This window comes from Nothobranchius furzeri, chromosome 14 (genome assembly GCF_043380555.1).
Source record: "Nothobranchius furzeri strain GRZ-AD chromosome 14, NfurGRZ-RIMD1, whole genome shotgun sequence".
Lineage (NCBI taxonomy): Eukaryota > Metazoa > Chordata > Actinopteri > Cyprinodontiformes > Nothobranchiidae > Nothobranchius > Nothobranchius furzeri.
The window spans coordinates 56,706,026-56,725,038 of NC_091754.1; the positions used below are offsets into that span (position 1 = coordinate 56,706,026).

Sequence of the window (19,013 nt, forward strand, 5' to 3'; positions counted from 1 at the left end):
CACAGGTGCTGGCCAGTAAATTAGAATATCATCAAAAGGTTGAAAATATTTCAGTAATTCCATTCAAAACGTGAAACTTGTACATTATATTCATGCAATGCACACAGACCAATGTATTTCCAATGTTCATTACATTTAAATTTGATATTCATAAGTGACAACTAATGAAAACTCCAAATTTGGTATCTCAAAAAATTAGAATATTCTGAAAAGGCTGAATATAGAAGACACCTGCTGCCACTCTAATTAGCTGATTTACTCAAAACACCTGCAAAGGCCTTTAAAAGGTCCCTCAGTCTTGTTTTGAAGGCACCACAATCATGGGGAAGACTTCTGACTTAACAGCTGTCCAAAAGACAATCATTGACACCTTGCACAAGGAGGGCAAGACACAAAAGGTGATTGCTAAAGAAGCTGGCTGTTCGCAGAGCTCTGTGTCCAAGCACATTAACAGACAGGCGAAGGGACGGAAAAAATGTGGTAGAAAAAAGTGTACAAGCTCTAGGGATAACCGCACCCTGCAGAGAATTGTGACGACAAACCCATTCAAAAATGTGGGGGAGATCCACAAAGAGTGGACTGCAGCTGGAGTCAGCGCTTCAAGAACCACCACGAGGAGACTCATGAAAGACATGGGATTCAGGTGTCGCATTCCGTGTGTCAAGCCACTCTTGAACAAGAAACAGCGCAAGAAGCGTCTCGCCTGGGCCAAGGACAAAAAGGACTGGACTGATGCTGAGTGGTCCAAAGTTATGTTTTCTGATGAAAGCAAGTTCTGCATTTCCTTTGGAAATCAAGGACCCAGAGTCTGGAGGAAGAGCGGAGAAACACAGAATCCACGTTGCATGAGGTCCAGTGTAAAGTTTCCACCGTCAGTGATGGTGTGGGGTGCCATGTCATCTGCCGGTGTTGGCCCACTCTGTTTCCTGAGGTCCAGGGTCAATGCAGCCGTCTACCAGGAAGTTTTAGAGCACTTCATGCTTCCTGCTGCTGACCAACTTTATGGGGATGCAGACTTCACCTTTCAACAGGACTTGGCACCTGCACACAGTGCCAAAACCACCAGCACCTGGTTCAAGGACCATGGTATCCCTGTCCTTGATTGGCCAGCAAACTCGCCTGACCTTAACCCCATAGAAAATCTATGGGGTATTGTGAAGCGGAGGATGCAATACGCTAGACCCAACAATGCAGAGGAGCTGAAGACGACTATCAGAGCAACCTGGGCTCTCATAACACCTGAGCAGTGCCACAGACTGATCGAGTCCATGCCACGCCGCATTACTGCAGTTATTGAGGCAAAAGGAGCCCCGACTAAGTATTGAGTGCTATACATGCACATTCTTTTCATGTTCATTCTTTTCAGTTGGCCAACATTAGAGAAACAAACATTTTTTCATTGGCCTTTAGAATATTCTAATTTTCTGAGATACCAGATTTGATGTTTTCATTGGTTGTCACCTATAAATATCAAAATTAAACGTAATAAACATCGGAAATACATAGGTCTGTGTGCATTGCATGAATATAATGTACAAGTTTCACGTTTTGAATGGAATTACTGAAATATTTTCAACCTTTTGATGATATTCTAATTTACTGGCCAGCACCTGTATATATAAACGTGTTGTGGGACGTATCTACATAATTATATGTGTGCTCTGCTCGGCTCCGCTCCTCAGTCGAGAGGCAGTTTTTAAACTCTATCAACTCCAAACATTTCAAGAGAAAACACCCAAAAGTGTTGCTCAGATGGAAGTTAAACATCTTCACTTTCTTCTAAGTAATAACTTCATGAGGGATTATTTTAGCAGCTGTGGCTTGTTGAAACCAGAAATGATGCAATATCGAGACTTTGGTGCCTAAAGGGTTCATTTACAGTCTCAGCAGGCGTTTCAGTTATAAGCCTGAGCATTTATAATATATTTATCTTTGTATAATTTATTACTATTAATATACACGGTCGGTTTCCTCATTTTTGGCTTCGGCCAAGAATTTTCATTTTGGTGCATACTTCATTTTTAGAGCGACTTACTATGCTGCTCCTTCAAAAAACTGCCCCGGGTATAACTGGGCCTTTCTAATGGACGTGCTAGCATTGTGTAAAGTCCGCAAAGTGTGGGATGCAACAATTAGCCGTCATTTTAGTGGATAGAGGCGTGTCCACCTGCTGCAAAATGTTGCATTTTCCTAGGCGCGTAGCGACAGCAAATTTACGCTTCGAGTCCAGTCTTTACACGTTACGCTTCCAGAACGCATCAAGACCAGCAGTTCAGATCGGGCCAAACAGGAAGTCAAACACAAAAACATCTGAAAATATTCAAAATACAATTCACATGCAGACTCCCAGCTTCTTAACTAGTAAAAAAAAAAAAAAAAACAAGACATAAAACCTCTGCATAATACACAAACCTTATTGGATCTTTCTTGTTATTGTATGAACTTCTGAAATCATGCATGGTCTTGTAATTCTCTGATTTTGCAACCTTGTGCGACTAGCTGCGTGGAATGCTATATCTGCTGTTTCTCATCTGAAACCCTCCTGGTTGGAAGGAAGCTTGTGTGTAAAACTCTCGCTGCTTATATCGCCAGAGAAGAGCCAGGGTGAGCCTAGTAGCCATGCGTTTGTGCTAATAGAAGTGGATGCCTTTTGGGGCCGCTGCGTCTCATGACCTTGTGCCTGGCAGAAGCTTACAGGTTTGCTTTGTCGTAATGTAGTCCCAGGTCTAAATCGACTCCTGCAATTTCTCTGCATCACTTATTTTCATTTGCAATCGATATGAATATTGAGCTCACCACAAAACATTTGGATCACTATTAAGTTATTTTCATGACTTTTTCACAAAAACGCTAGCTGTTACCATTCACTTGCATTGTTTATGCTAAGCTAAAGCTAACGGAATAATGCCAGATTAGAATGACTGGACTGGAGTAAAGTAATCTGATTACTACATTTCTTCTTCCTTCATCCCTCCCTCCTTACGTGGTGAGAAGCAGCGCTCCTTCTGTGCACCGCTCCAGCGCTACACGCGCCGCTATTTTGTTGCTGAACTCTACGAAGCCTCTCCCAGTGGGACGTCCACGGTCATCCGTCACGACAACGGCTCGATCCACCGGCCCGAACTGAGAAAACGCCTGAGGATGCAAGGACAACGACATTGTCATTTCAAGGCAAAAAGAGAGATGTTTGAGATTAAAACCATTGCGAAGTGCTGCTACCTGCTCCAGGAGTTCATTCGTCACCACAGGTAACAGGTTACGGACTGTGAGAGCGCCACCATGTGTGGCTAAGCGGACCTTTATGGGTCTGTTTTTCAGAATGGTCCCGTCCAACTCAACCTTTGCGATCTCTGCCAGAGTCCGGGTTTCCTTCAGGGTCAGGGGAAGAATCACATATCATTCTAAACATGGCAACAATGACGTCATCACGTAATGATGATATTTAGTGTAATAATAGGATCACCATAATGTTTAAATATCTTAATTTGTATGTATTTATTTCGAATAAGGTGAAATAACATTGAATTCACAAAGAAAAAAATAAAGAAAACAACAAATGTAGTAAGTAAAATACTTAATAATTATATATAATATCGTCACTAAGCCCTCATTAAGGGTCACGCTAAAATAAACTTGGCTTAAACACGATGTTGTAAAAAAAAAAAAAAAAGCTTCAGAACGTTGTAACGTGAAAGAGCCCGAGAAGAAATGTTTACGTACCAGGCGGATGAAGCCGAAGCCCCGCTCTCTGTTGATGAACACCTCGCTAAAATTCCCGTATTTAGAGAATATGTTTGTGAACTCTTCCTCCGTGATATCCTGAGGCAGGTAGCCCACGAATAGCCGGGCCCGCTGGGTGAACGTTTTCTCCCCGGGCTTTCGAAAGCTCGCAATGTCCAGAGTAATTTGTGACGGGCCCTCGCCATCTCCCTCCGCGGCTGAATCGGTCTGTTCTGCCGGGGTGGGCTGCTGCTGCGGCGGGGCTGAGACGTCTTTGTTTGCCGGCGACTGCTGCTCCAAGGCCGGGGAGTCGGTCCGTCGTTTCGCCGGCACAGGAGAATTAGCACCTAGCGAGCTCGCCTGTTGCATATTTCGATTAGCCATGGTTCTTCAAATAAATGAAATTTAGAAAATAAAAATGATTTAAATAGCTGCCTGACCTGAGAAGATTTCAAAGATGGCCACGGTTGCGCGCGCAATTTTTTGTTTTGTTCTTATTTCAGGCGTGGTGAATGTGAGCTACTGCCCTCTAGAGGACGCTTTTATAACTCCATTAAAAAATCACTGAAAATGTCAGCAACATAAAATGATGCGACTTAAAATGTGAAAATTGTGAATTTAAACACATAATCATAACTTTGTGTCGAATATTGATGACTAAATCTCAAATGTTTGACTTTCAAACTCAGAATTAGGACTTTGAATCATGTAAATCTAGCTTTAAATCTCATAATTATGACTCTGTATGATTACATCCGAGTTCCTGATTATGGCATTCAAAGTTATCTGATAATTATAACTTTAAATCTCAAAATTGTGAAAATTAAAACTCAGAATCAAGAATAATGATTTGTATACCATAGCATTGTTACTTGAATTCCATAATTATAACTTGGAATTTCAATATTATGACTTAAAAAGCTGTGAATTCTGACTTTGAATCTCACTTACATAATAATTATGATCTTGTGTACCATTGTTATTATTTTCTTCCCATAAATCTGACTTTGAGTTTCATTTATTTGATTGAAATTGATTTATTTTCCTGTAAGGTAGCTCCCGTCCAGGAACATACCCACTCCTTTATCAGCATGCTGGCAGTGGGACCAAACATTTAAAGCATTTCTGATTGTCTCTTTTGTCATTTGAGCTGAGTAAATGTTTGTCAGGTGCTGCTGGGACCCTTTTCCTCCATCGTGGCTCGGCCATCTGTCCAGATACTACAGCACATCTGCGTGCACATGCTCCTGAAATACCCCTGTCTGACATGACCAGGTGCTATCTTCTTCCTAGCGTTTCCTGTGAGAGATCACATTTCCAGTGGGGTCAGAGGGCTGAAACCTGCCACTGATGAGTTCTTGTGTAGCTCCTTTCAGACATGCACTCCTTTTCATTTATCTGATGGTAACTGGACATGATGGCTTGGCTTGGTGTCTGCTGGAACCAAGTCTGAGCCAGAACTCTTTCACTGGAGGAATGAGAACAAGCGAGCAGTGTCTTCTTCTAATTAGCCTCAACAGATAATGTGAATCCTTATTATTCCACAGAGAGACTCTTGTTTGATCTTAAGAATAATACGCCCTTCCTTATATTTCTAACTTTCCTTAACAGAAACACACATTACAAAGAATTGTAGGTTTTGAAATTGCAAAGTAAGAAGTGTCTAAGTGAGTAGTGTGGTTATGAAAAGTTAGATTTGTGTTCAAATACAAAAAAAAAAGTACAACATAAAATCAGTCAAAATAAGTTAAAAAGGTGCATTCAAGTAATTTCTGAGTGGAGGAATTGACAGTATTTTATTTAAAGGTGCATTATTCAAGAATGAAGAAAGAACGACATCCTGTGGTCAACTTTGAGTACTGCAGCCCATTTTCAAAACAAAAAAGTTACTCGCATATAATTATGTAATAAAAGCATATAAGTCATGTCAAGATATTTTACTTTTCTACTGTGTCACGAGACTTCGTCTGCCATGATGTGGGTGATTTCCACTAGAATTGGCCACCTTCCGCGTATTTTATCAGCTGGGAACCTGTAAAATTTTACATTTTCTGACCTTATTTCGTCTACTTGTGCAGCCTACAGCTCTACGTGCGTTAACCATGCTGGTAGATTTTATTTTACCGCTATTTAGCTCTGTTTACTGAACAGATAAACACAACGGTGGTAAACGGGGAGATGATGCCTTCTTGCCTTCCAGCCTGGGGCTGGGGGGCAGGGGTGTGGGCATGTCTTCTCACTGCAGTGGGTCTATATGCTTCTAATTCACCATTAATTCACCAAAAAGATGCTGTGGCCATAATGTACTTGCATTTTAACCAAGCATTAGCGGAGGCAGCAGGCCGGTCGTTGCTTACATGCTTGCTGCCGCACAGCACTGAACCGCATGTAGTACCGGAGGATTCCACTAGGAGGCAGAGTGGATAACACAGACCAGATAGAGCGTCGGGTTTGTGGGTACAACCATTGGTACAACCGAAACAAACATGGCGCCAATAGAGGAGATCAGTAACTGGTTATTTCGAGATCACTGCATTAAAATAGACAACAGTTGTTTTGTAGATTGTATGAAAGACCTCTAAACTAGAGGCGGAGTCATCACAGTGAGTGTGTCTCGCTCGTTTTGTCAACCTACTGGTTACTCGTATATTGCAGCAAATGTGTTGCGTTGATGTCGGGGGACGCGCACAAACAATGCTTCAAATCAACGCAAGTTACGCGAGGCAGCCGTTTTAAACATGCACACGCTTTGGCAAACAGCGCCTATATTTCCAGCCTCAGGGGTGCAAGAAATAACTTCTGGGTTTCTCCCGCTACTGAATCCTGTTTACAAAATGCTGCTGCTTTTTGCCTTATGGTGTCAAATTTACAAAAGCCGGCACTGCAGCGTCAGCTGGCGCAGACTTGGCAACCTCACAGGCTTGCCGAGTGTAAACAGTAACTACGTCCCTCTTACACCATTTTAAAAGGCAAAGAACTGACAATTAAATCTGTTTTATGTAACTTCCTTCCAACATTATTGAGATGTTAAGACTGTTTTGTGATCATTTCACTGTAGAATTCTTATGTCAGAACCTCCTCATCAAGCTCAACCAGCAACAGCCGAGCACGACAGCTTCCCGCTCGCTCCCATACTAGCCTCCCACTCATTGCTCAGTCATCGTGTGTTCTTCATGCACGAGCTCCTGATTCATGCTCCATGTATCAGTTCCCAACTGATCCCGACTCTAGATCCTGCAAACCTATCTCCACACCTACTCTTCTTAAAGGGACGTTATGGAAGTTTGACAGCCAAAACATGTATAGAAATAATAAATGTCTTCTTCATACATTCTCCTGCAATGCCCTGGTCCTGTAGAATGAGCCCTGGCATTTTTACTGTGATTGCCTGTTTTTCTGTAAAATCACAGAAAAAGAGAGCTGCTCGGGTCGAGCAGGCTGCTTCATGCGCGTTCACGCTCAGGCATAGCCCGTAGCGTTTGCTATCCGTAGCTTTAGCAGCAGAGAGAGAGGCAGTGCCACTTTGTCGCTGTTCCTAACGCCTAGTGACAAAGCTAGCTACATTTCTGAGGACCCTTAGCTACTTTCTGTAGAACTTTCTTCTAGATATTTCCTGCAAATTAGCAACAAAATAGCCATTTTCACTCCGAACCGTTCTTTGAATGTTGTTTCAGGTGTTATCAAGGATATAAATATTACAGATACTGTGAATGTTACTAGAGTGTAGCTCACCTTGTAAGATGTCTGACTCTCATGCAGAAGACCTGCGTTCGATTCTGGATGTGAACATAGTTTATTTAGAGTTTCTTTTTTACATTAATGGTATATTTTTTTACAGTAAGATGCCCAAATTTTTATTTGAGACTCGCCGAACGGCATTGAATTCACAGATAAAAAAGATGTGAGTTCAACTTTCATTTTGGAACAATTTTTCAAGCAAGGGAAGGGAATGATCTGAGCATGCAGGAGGACTGACCCATCATAAACCTTTGTCGGCTGTGCTGAAGAGAAAGGTACAGAACCAAATTATTTAATTAATTAGCTGCGTGTTCTCCTGTCCTCTGTCCTCTGGGCCACACACACACACACACACACACACACACACACACACACACACACACAAACACACACACACACACACACACACACACACACACACACACACACACACACACACACACACACACACACACACACAAGGGACTGTCTCAGCTGTTATTTTCGTTAAGGAGTGTGCACGTACAGCATGCTCGCCTCGTGCACGAGCCTATTGTTGAAGCTGCCGTTACGCTTTTGGCCTGAGGGGACAATCGCGAGCATAAAAATTCAAAACTCAGTAAAGTCCCTTTAACTAATCAATTCATGCTTCATCTCAACTAGTCCTCTGACCTGATCCTGCCTTCCTTCATCTCCAGCCAGTCCCCCTCCGCGTGTGGAACGCCACCAACTCCTCGTTCCCCGCTACGCTTCGCCCAGTGGAGCCCACATCTTACATATTGTACCTTTATTTTATGTTACTTTAGGCTATCTTATATTAGCTTAAATGTCTTAAGTCAAGACAAGAGTAAAGTTTTACATTAATACATCATTTTAAGCTAAATAATAGTCACCTTCAAGTGAATACAAATTAAGAGGTCATTTTGTTTGATCTACGTTTAAATTAATCATTTTCTACATTCATCCTTTTTTAAAAGATATTTGGAAAATGTAATCAATCTAATCAATTTAAATTTGACCAATTAAAAACATTGGATTATGATATCTATATGTTTCATGCAGTCATAAGCAGTCTTTTGGTTTTCAATTATAAAATAAAATAAAAATTAATAATGCCTGTAATAATAATAATAATAATAATAATAATAATAATAATAATAATAATAATAATAATAATAAATAAATAAATATCTACATTAAAATTTCGTATAATTATTTGAATTTTGGGGGAAAGAATAATGAAATTAAAACATTTGCGGGGGCGCACTGATGACGTAATGACGCAGCAGCCCTTTCCCCCTCCCTGAACCAAACTAACCAGAACACCTCCAGGAGCCTGACTGAGCAGGACTCCTGGCTTCATCTCCTCTGGGTCTTCTGCGGGCGCACAGAGGAGCACAGGCAGGTAGGTTCATCACAGACGGGCTCAAGGCGGCCGCGTTTGTCTAGAAACGTTTTAAACAGATTTAAAACAGTTTTAAAAGCTAATTGTCGCGCATTTAAACTGTGTTTGCGCTCGTTTAAAATGTGCCAGTGGCCAATTAAATGTAGAATTGATATAAAATCCCATATAAACTTTAAAAAATACATTTCTTTCAGAAATTTGTAACCGTTTATTTAAACAAAACTTAATTCAACACTATTTAAGGGTTTAAGTCTACCTTTATATAGAAAAAATACATGTACACTGTTAAACATGAAACAAAAAATTAAGTTATTTATTTTTCAAATCTAAAGTAACATTAGTTTAGGAACACGCACAGAATATAAGTATTTTTCTTGAACAAAAACTTGAATTAATTAAATCCTTTTGCAGTTTTTGAATAATTTAACAGGAAGGAATTTATTAGAGTCGAGTTTGCCGAAACAGCACGTGATTCAGTCACTGGAAGGCTCTTTTTTCAGGCATTCAGTCGTGTTTTTAAGATGTGAAACGTTTTACTGGAGCTCAGCCAGGACCCTTGTAAAAGTCTTATAAAATGATCCAGTAAGCCAACGCGTAGCAGCCTGGGAAACCAAAGCCAGTGTGTGCCGTTTACAGGAGAAAACAAAAATTCTGCCAGTATATATCCCTCTTCCTGAGCAGTAATGTAACTGTGACCTGAGTTGAGAAAGCGGAACAAAAGCAGCAGTATGACCCGTGTTAAGACCGTGCCATGTGTGTCTGGTCTGCAGAGCCAAGCTGCAGAACATCAAAGGCAGTCCTGGTGGTCTGGGTTCTGATTTGGTTTACTTCTGACACGACAGACAGCTGTTAGCCCTCGTCGGAAGAATTTGTTCACTCGTGTTTGACATTTGAGTCCGTGTCAGCTTTGTTAAAAACTGGTGTGTGTGTGTGTGTGTGTGTGTGTGCTTTTGAGGTTACTTTAAATTAAACGTAGATTACATGGTTATTAATTTTGTTTAACTATTTTAAGTGGGATCCATAAAATAATAGTATTTACAATTAATGCAAAGTTTTTTTTAATGGAATAAAAATGGTACTTAGCACATGTAGTACTTAGACCATCCACTAGAGGTCACTAGAGAGGAAGAATGCAATAATACAGTGTTGTTAATAGTTAAATTGAATGCGACATTTTTCCCATTAGAAGGTAATATTGTCCCTTTTTTAAAAATAAAATCTGCCATCTTATCGGAGCCATCGACGTGTGGAGTGACGGAAAAGCAAAGTAGAACCTAAATTGTGGTTTTTAAAGCATCGTATAAATATTTAAAACTAAACAAATAAGAAAAGTAAATTAAAAAGGTAAGAGAAATGTGACTGAATAGAAATACATTTTTGGAGAAAAAACTCTGAAGTGTTGAGCCATATAAAGTCCTATTTGTAACAAAGAGGGGGCGGGGCTTAACCGTAATTCTCTATCCAGCCTCTAGGGGCTGCTCTTGTGAGAGAATTGAGTCACAGTGTGTATCAATGATATTCATTATGATGTGAACACTTATTAACTCATTCGCTGCCAGCCGTTTCCTGATCGGTAAAGCCATTCGCTGTCAGCGTTTCTCATCGTTTTTACTGCTTTTTTAAGAGTCACAGAACGTTGTGTGCTAGGATGATGTTGATGCCAAAACAACCAAAACAAAGCGGAGACTCACCTCTTACATCAGGAAGAATCTGCGCGTTTCGAGCGTTATCCGTTCTTTCATAATTCGTTAGGGCTGCTCAATTAATCAAATTTTAATCCCAATTACGATCTGAGTTTCGAATGATTACGAAAACAAAACGAGCCGATTATTTTCTCCCCCCTCTTGAGCTGCTCCAAGTTGCAAATCAAGCGCTCCTCCCACATTGTTGCCAATTTAGCAAATTAGTTGCCATTTCTAACATCTTTTCAGACCCCCTTATTGACTTTTTAAATTCTAAAAGTATCTAGCAAACAATGTAGAAGCATCTCTGGTAACCCATAGCTACTTTCTGGGAAACTGTCGTCGACATTTCCTGCAGTTAGCAAAACACTCCGCCTGCGCTCCGGACCGTCTTTCTGGACATTAGGAAAGGGAATGATGTGGTGATGTGTTGGTCGCAAAAAAAAAAAAAAAATGCTTTCAGAGCCGGCGTCCTCTAGGATTAACCGGAGTGAGTGCAGGGGGGCTGCCAGAGATTTTGGGCCCCATGAAAAAATATCAAGTTGGGCCCCCTGGGGGCTCGTCCATTGCTGGAGCTGGGGTTCCACCCTCCCAGAATCGAAGGGAGAAAAAATATAATATATATACTTTATATTAGTGTTTCAGTTTTGTTTAATTATGTAGGTCTACATGCATTCTTACTTATTTACATATCATTTTTACCAGCTGTCTCTCATTAAACAGTGAATTTCCTTCAACAGAATTAGCAATATCACTGCTGGAAAAAGCAGGAAATGCACATGCTGAAAGGTGTTAATCTCCTTTTCCCTTTTAATCCCTTAAAATGTGTTTATTTATTCTAAAAATTTATTTGATGATAAAATTCAAATTTGGATATCTTATTAAATTTCCATGTTGTGTCAAAGCTTTACATAACTACATTTTCAGCCGTCTTTCCTCTTGAAATCAAGTATTTCTGTATGACTGACAAAAATTAAGGATTCACTGCTCACAAGGTGACTTCTTTATTAAGTCTCCATGGCTTCATCATAGACACAAAATGAATAAGCACACAGTTCAAAACGGAGTCAGTTAGGGTTACATAAAATTTTTAAGTTGGACAACTTTGCATGAATATGTATAAAAGTCTCTAGAAACCCATTTTTCTCAACAACAAAAAAACAGCTAAAAATATATTCAGCCTTGATTGTACACAGCAAGATTTATTATTTACAGTGATATAATTAAGAATGTTCGATAACGATCAATACTAGATTTCATATTTGATTGTGTTCAATGTTATATTAAGTTTATTTATTACAATTATTAATAGCTTTTGTTTCAGTTTTGCTCTCTGATGAATTATTTGGAAATGACTGATTTTTGGTTTGTGTTCTAAAAGCTACATAAACAAATTACATCTTGTAAAACCTCCGATAATTCAGTCAGATTCAAAACATTTCATTTCAAGGTATTTAGAAGATGAAGAGGTTCAAATTAATTAGTCAAAATAAAGTAAGGACCTCTGAATAAATATACATTTCATAAAGACTAAAAGATTTTTGTTTAATGTCTTAAATGAGAAAAAATACTGCAAAGTAAAGAACTTGTGATTTTTAAGCTTAAATTTTTTTTTAATTCAACTTTGAAACATTTTTGGGCCCCTGACAGCTGTGGGCCCTTAGGATCTTCCTAATCTTTCACCGCGTTACGGCGCCCCTGAGTGAGTGACACACACCGTACCTGCAGGCTCCTGAGCCGCTAAAAACGGCATAATGTGCACGTGTGGTGCGCTAAACACACATGCGCAGCTTGCCCTTGTTTGCTGTGAGACTGAGTTGGGTGTGTGTGTGTGGGGGGGGCTGCACCTCTCCGATTGCTGTGGTAGGGACAACTATTACATTAAATGATGGGACCTGTAAATAAATAGTTTAGAAATAGATAGAAATAAGTTTCTCAGGCCGATAAATATGAATGAACCTCTCTGAGGACACGTTGCTAGTGTACACACTCATACAGCACCGCTTGACAGGACTAAATAAATATTATGCAACATTTTGTGACCGTCACTAAAACACATATGTTTATATGTTTTTTATTTATGTTATGAATGCCACAGTACAATTCAGTATTTGCAAGATATTGGTTGGGTATTTGGGTCTGTATTGGTTAGGCTTAAATGAGTTAAACCTCAGCCCTTTGGGTCATAAACTATGAGCAAGTGTCTTGGCCTTTTTATACCGGGAGTTGTTTTTGTCATCATCTTGTTGCTTTCTTTTTCTTTTTGCCCTGATTGTGCCCTGAGCAATTTTATGGCTGAATAAATAAACAAACAAATAAAATCAACATTAATTGAAAAATCATCTTAAATAATCAAGAACTCAATTTCAGTCACAATAATCGTGATTGTCATTTTTGCCATAATCGAGCAGCCGTATAATCCGTTGTTGAATTGTGATCGGCAGAAGCCTTTCCGGTTCGCGCCTCACTTTTTTTACAGCAGCGGCCCAAAACGATCTCCTAACACATGGATTTTCTGCTTCCTGATCATGTGACGTGTGGCGTACGTGGATGAAGATCGGCTCTAGAGCTGGGATGTTTGTTCTCACGGTGCGGGGGCTCGTCCGACGCCAACACAGTAAAAAAATGCAAATGACAACTTTAGTCGACTTTAGTCGTCATTGGCAGTGAATGAGTTAAATGTATTTATTATGCTGACTAATACTGCTGCTTTATTTTCAACAATATGTATAAAATTTGAAATTCTAATAAAGAAAACAAATATTAATAAAATACATTTGAAATAAATAAAATTAAACTAAAGAAAAATAACATATTTCACATCAAAAACCATCATGTTAGGACATGATTTAATACTTTATTTTTTCTATCTTTTATTTTTAGTCAGGATGCGGCTTCTTTTCCATCAAAGTGAAGAAAAACATGCACATACCTGTTATTGTTATGTAAATTATTTCTTTTTTATTATTAAAAGATCAAACATTACATTGATCCTTGTTGACTGTTTTTCCTAGTCTGCTAACTTTCTGGGAATATTTAATCCTGCGTGCATTCATTCAACTGGAAGCTGAAGTAGTTTCGGCTGAAAACCTCTTCACTCATTGGTCCCGCTTCACGCTCTTCTTCCTCGTCCAACCCAACTGAAACCAGATTTCACAGCAGACGAGGACCTGGCCTTCTCAAAGAGCTAATCAAGGTTTTCCTTTCAGTGGGGAAGCATCTCATTATGAGCTCTACAGTAACGCTGAGCCCCGAGGAGCTTGAGGCTTAAATGGAAACACTTCTGAAGCCGTTCTAATAATCATCTAATTAATCCTGGCTTCCAGCGGTGAACTTAACCAGTGAAGTTTAAACTAGCCCAGGTTTGGGATTGTTATGTGCTGGGAAAATACATGGGAGTAGTAAGAAAACTTAATCAAATAATGCCAAATAAATCATAATTGAAGCACTTGTTTCTGAGAGCTCTACCTCTTTATCAAGATTAGTATGTTCCTTCTTTAAAGGGACTTTACGGACTTTTGAATTTTTATGCTCGCGATTGCCCCCTCAGACCAAAAGTGTAACGGCAGCTTCAATAGTAGGCTCGTGCAAGAGGCACGCATGCTGTACGTGCACACTCTTTAATGAAAATAACAGCTGAGACAGTCCTGTGTGTGTGTGTGTGTGTGTGTGTGTGTGTGTGTGGCCCGGAGGACAGAGGACAGGAGAACACGCAGCTAATTAATTAAATAATTTGGTTCTGTACCTTTCTCTTCAGCACAGCCGACAAAGGTTTATGATGGGTCAGTCCTCCTGCATGCTCAGATCATTCCCTTCCCTTGCTTGAAAAATTGTTCCAAAATGAAAGTTGAACCCACATCTTTTTTATCTGTGAAGTCAATGCCGTTCGGCGAGTCTCAAATAAAAATTTGGGCATCTTACTGTAAAAATAATATACCATTAATGTAAAAAAGAAACTCTAAATGAACTATGTTCACATCCAGAATCAAACCCAGATCTTCTGCATGGGAGTCAGACATCTTACAAGGTGAGCTACACTCTAGTAACATTCACAGTATCTGTAACTTTTATACCCTTGATGACAGCTGAAACAACGATCAAAGAACGGTTCGGAGCGAAAATGGCTATTTTGTTGCTAATTTGCAGGAAATATCTAGAAGAAAGTTCTACAGAAAGTAGCTAAGGCTCCTCAGAAATGTAGCTAGGTTAGTCACTAGGCGTTAGGAATAGCGACAAAGTCGCTGAGTTGGCACTGCCTCTCTCTCTGCTGCTAAAGCTACGGATAGCAAATGCTACGGGCTATGCCTGAGCGTGAACGCGCATGAAGCAGCCTGCTCGACCCGAGCATCTCTCTTTTTCTGTGGTTTTACAGAAAAACAGGCAATCACAGTAAAAATGCCAGGGCTCATTCTACAGGACCAGGGCATTGCAGGAGAATGTATGAAGAAGACATTTATTATTTCTATACATGTTTTGGCTGTCACACTTCCATAACGTCCCTTTAAACAAAAAAATTAAACAATGAACGTCCTCTGCCCCCTGGTGGAAAACCTAGGAACCACAGCTGGTGGGTGCCAATAATAATAGTAATTTTAATAAAAAATATATTTTTATGACTCTAAGTTCCAGAAACAGACTTAATTCTGGTGCCATGACTAATAATGAAATAAAGAGCTCTAGCAGCAGTTTGGTGCAGTATTCCGTGTGCAGCATGGACATGGGTCGGTTTTACTGGAGCGTGTGTAATGCTAAGAAAACAAGCATTTACAACCATACAGGCTGGCAAAGAGCCTGGGGATAAAAGATGGTGTCAGAGAGGCATCTGAGGCCAGAGCTCGTCTTACAGCAATCTCTGTAAAAGGGGGAAAAAACAGGTCATCTGGTGTCTAATTCAGTGATTGACGTCTCAGTGGATTCTTGGAGATCTTTATTAGTTGAGAGTCCTCCTCGACTAATGCCAAAAGCCAAGATGTCATTGAGGGTCTTGAATGGTGCAAAGACTCATGAATGAATTGAGACAAATTTGAAAAATGGTGGAAAACATGAACCTCGTTTAAAAATCTCAGATAAAACTCATCAAACAAAACAAGCTGATCAAGTGAAGCTCATCTATCGGAATAAAGGGAAGTTTTGTCAGTAAAGGTACTATGAGTGTTGCAGCTAATTCCTGGGGTTCCTGTGACATTTAGCTAATGAAGCGAGCTCCCAGCATGAGCAGCACCATGTTGATCTCCTTTATAGACTAATTGTTTCTATGAGGAGCCTCACAAAGCTTCTTGTTTTTATCAGCATAGCTGTTGCTCAGTAAACTTTGTTAGCGTGTTAGCGAGTTAGCATTTAGTAACAGTAACTCTCTTTCAGGGTACCGGCAGCCCTTCGGGTGGATGAGGACACTCTGGCTGAATGATGGAGGCCCGGCCGACAGCGGCCCGGATCCTGATTCTGATGATCGTCTTCAGTCGGTTAAAAACTGTTCGGTCACGAGACTTCACCATCAAAGACATCATTCATCTGCATCCTTCAAGTAAAAGCATGGCTTCGTTTTATTTTATTTTTCTATCATTGGCTGAGAGGTCGTTATCTCATCCCCCCCGACACAAAGGCTCTCTGAAATTCCCTGCTACTCCTATAGGTGAAAAAAATTTGTAAGGCACAAAAAAGCTTCTTTTTTTTTTACCATCACAGGTTTTTGCTTGTTTTTCTGTAGAAGAAAAAAAAAGTCAGTGCACTTTTAATTGGAAAAGGAGTGACTAGCTAGCTAACTAAGCTAACAGCTAACTAGAGCAGGGACACGTAAAGAACAAAAATGTCTCAATCTAAGGAACCTCAAATGTCAATTTTTCCAACCCTTGTTTCTTTACTTACCACTGAACACACGCATCACATATATTTCAGCACATATCATTTTATTCCCTCTAGGGGTAGACCGATGTATCGGCAGCAGCAATAGAAAAACCAATAGTGGTCGACCTCTAGTTCCCTCCATGTTTATGTTGTACTTACACCACACTTATTAAGACATCAGTAGCAAATCCTTTGCTTTAAGCTCACCGCTCTGATTTATTAAAGGTTTAGAAGAACAAGTCGGCCGACATGAACACCGTCTGTCTTCCACAGCCACGCCTCATCCGGGTGGATTCAAGTGCTTCACATGCCAAGATGCTGCTGATAACTACGAGTGCAACCGCTGGGCACCGGATATTTACTGCCCTAACGGTAAATTTACTTCCAGACATAGGATCATGTCATGGATTTTATCAATAAGTTTATCAATAACCCATTTCCTTTAGTGAAGAGAAAAGGAGACAATAAGCAGACAAGTCAAACAGTTATAACTGTGGCATAATGCACGAGGCAAAATGCCCCGAACATCTGTTCACAGAGTTTAGAGAGAGAGAGAGAGAGAGAGAGAGAGAGAGAGAGAGAGAGAGAGAGAGAGAGAGAGAGAGAGAGAGAGAGAGAGAGAGAGAGAGAGAGAGAGAGAGATAGAGAGAGAGAGAGAGAGAGAGAGAGAGAGAGAGAGAATTGTGTGTGTGAATGAGTTCTGAATTAGTGGGAATTAGGGCTGGGGGTAAACGATTATTTTAAAAATAATTATTCTGATGATTATTTTATCGAATAGTCGACTATTCTAATGACTATTGAGACAATCTAGTGTTTATTTTTTTCTATTGCACAATTAATAAAAACCAAAAAATCTCTAATAAATTCTCAAAAAAATTTATAAATTGTTGCTGTAAGAGAATAAACACTACAGGCCTTCCATTTTGTACAACACTGCTTTTATTGTGTTGGTTGGTTATGTTCTGGTGACGTGTAGAACTTGGGAGAGCAGGCTGCTGCCTGAGAGGTGGCTGGAGACGGAGTGTCTCCATGCTGCTTTATTTTGGTCACTTATGTGCGTGAGGCGAGCGGTGTTACGACTCTTCCTGGGGAGTTTAGCTCGTGTCAAAAAGGAAGGGACAATAACGGGATTTAAAAGTTAAAATGATGATCAGGTTTATTTACAACTACAAAAAAACATAAATCTTTCCATCCACAGGTTGGGAATAATAAAACTAATTCTGCCTGTGGGGAATTAAAACAAAAGTACAAATAAGTAGGGATGTCCCACTGGGCAAAGATTACTGGGTTCTGGACCAAAATAGGGATCTCCAAAGGTCCAAACTCTAAACTGGATGGTTAAACCAAACTCAAGGTGATATTTTAAACTAAACCGAAACCCACAACACTCTAAATGTAATAAAAGGGAGATCTACGCCACAAAAACGATAAACTCTAAACCAAAACCTAACAGCTTATCCAAACGCAAGAAGCTGTTAGCGAAAATGCTAACAGTAGCTTTACCGATGTTAAGTTCAAGTTACCAAGTTTAAATAAACCAAAAACACCCAGCAGCAAACAGACCAGCAAGGAGGAGAGACTGCTACCACCAAAACAGCTCTCCTAATGTCTGAAAGAAGCTCCTTAATGAAGGGAGAAACGCTCCCGGTGATTTTCTACATCTGCGGTAGACGAAGCAGCGCATCTGACCCCGGAAGTTGTTGTCCGTTGCCGGGAAATGAAAGCGGGCAAAACAGGAAAGGAATCTAGTAGCGGACGGACATTGTTCCGGGTCTTCGGTATTTGGCGGAGATGTTAGTGAAGGCGGAGAAGAGGGCGAACTAGAGGAAAAACAGGCAGATTCCACCTCTATTTACAAACTCCTGGGGATGCAACAAGTGGGCGTGGTGCGTCGACTACCGGATCTGACGTCGACAAATTTTTAGAATCGAGCCGTCGACGTCATCGAGACTTCGCTACAGCTAGTGTGCATGCAGAAGCATAGAGCAATACATATTACATTCAGTTGATTGAGTCCATGATCAAGAATTAATAAACACAAATTTTTCCATAACACCAAATCAATGGTTGTTTTTCAATTGTCTTCTCTTTAGACACCAGATACTGCTACACGCTCCACATGATGGACCACAGTGGAGACAGCGTCTCTGTAACCAAACGCTGCGCCACGCTGGAGAGCTGTCGCTTCACCGGCTGCGTTAACATTTCTCACAACGGTTTTCAGGTAGAACTTGATCCAGCTGTGAAGATGTCCATCGTTCCTCCACCTAAGTCTGGATTCTGCTCTCAGGTGTGCACGTCCTGCTGCGAGGGGAACATCTGCAACATTCTGGTGCCAAGAAATGACAGCAGCGCCGTCTTCTCCTCCACCTCTCCTCTGGTCAGCTCAGACAGGAGGCTCCGCCCTTTTGTGCTGCTTTATTTCATCATCAGTAGCAGCTACACAGCTGGGTGCAACTGAGAGGAAGTCTGATGATGTCACTGAATCACTGATCATTATGTTGGTCAGTTTCAAGCGATGGTTTCAAATGACCATTATAGGGTTTCTTTAAAGCAGAAATCTGGAATTTTTATGTCAGAGGGCACCACCTAGAGGCGGGGAAATATGTTGCACTTCAAAGGCTTTCTCCCTACCATCGTGATTA

At 40.4% G+C, this 19,013-nt stretch overlaps 2 protein-coding genes across 6 annotated transcripts in view; one reads left to right on the forward strand and one right to left on the reverse strand.

The window, feature by feature from the left end:
* pspc1 (paraspeckle component 1) overlaps window positions 1–4,204 on the reverse strand; it is a 42,308-nt gene extending 38,104 nt beyond the window's left edge. For 3 of the 4 annotated variants that reach the window (XR_001572415.3, XM_070544218.1, XM_070544217.1), the window contains exons 1-3: window positions 3,721–4,204; window positions 3,220–3,369; window positions 2,984–3,135 (exon numbers count right to left, since the gene is read on the reverse strand). Coding sequence is in view for 3 of the 4 variants with exons in the window: in XM_070544218.1 (XP_070400319.1) it covers window positions 2,984–3,135; window positions 3,220–3,369; window positions 3,721–4,104 (686 nt within the window). In the remaining variant the exon portion in view is untranslated. The remainder of the gene's footprint in view (window positions 1–2,983; window positions 3,136–3,219; window positions 3,370–3,720) is intronic. The other variant, XM_015952457.3, reaches the window with a different exon arrangement.
* Window positions 4,205–8,756: 4,552 nt separating this feature from the next.
* On the forward strand, window positions 8,757–19,001 carry lypd6 (LY6/PLAUR domain containing 6). 2 transcript variants are annotated; one of them, XM_015952453.3, is made up of 5 exons: window positions 8,757–8,842; window positions 15,886–16,048; window positions 16,594–16,740; window positions 18,462–18,592; window positions 18,659–19,001. In XM_015952453.3, the coding sequence occupies exons 2-5, from the start codon at window positions 15,928–15,930 to the stop codon at window positions 18,827–18,829; spliced, it is 570 nt and encodes a 189-aa protein (XP_015807939.3). In that variant the 5' UTR covers window positions 8,757–8,842; window positions 15,886–15,927; the 3' UTR covers window positions 18,830–19,001. The 2 variants fall into 2 exon arrangements, with proteins under 2 accessions (XP_015807939.3, XP_015807940.3); XM_015952454.3 differs by having other exon boundaries at window positions 16,642–16,740.
* The last annotated feature ends 12 nt before the right edge of the window (window positions 19,002–19,013 follow it).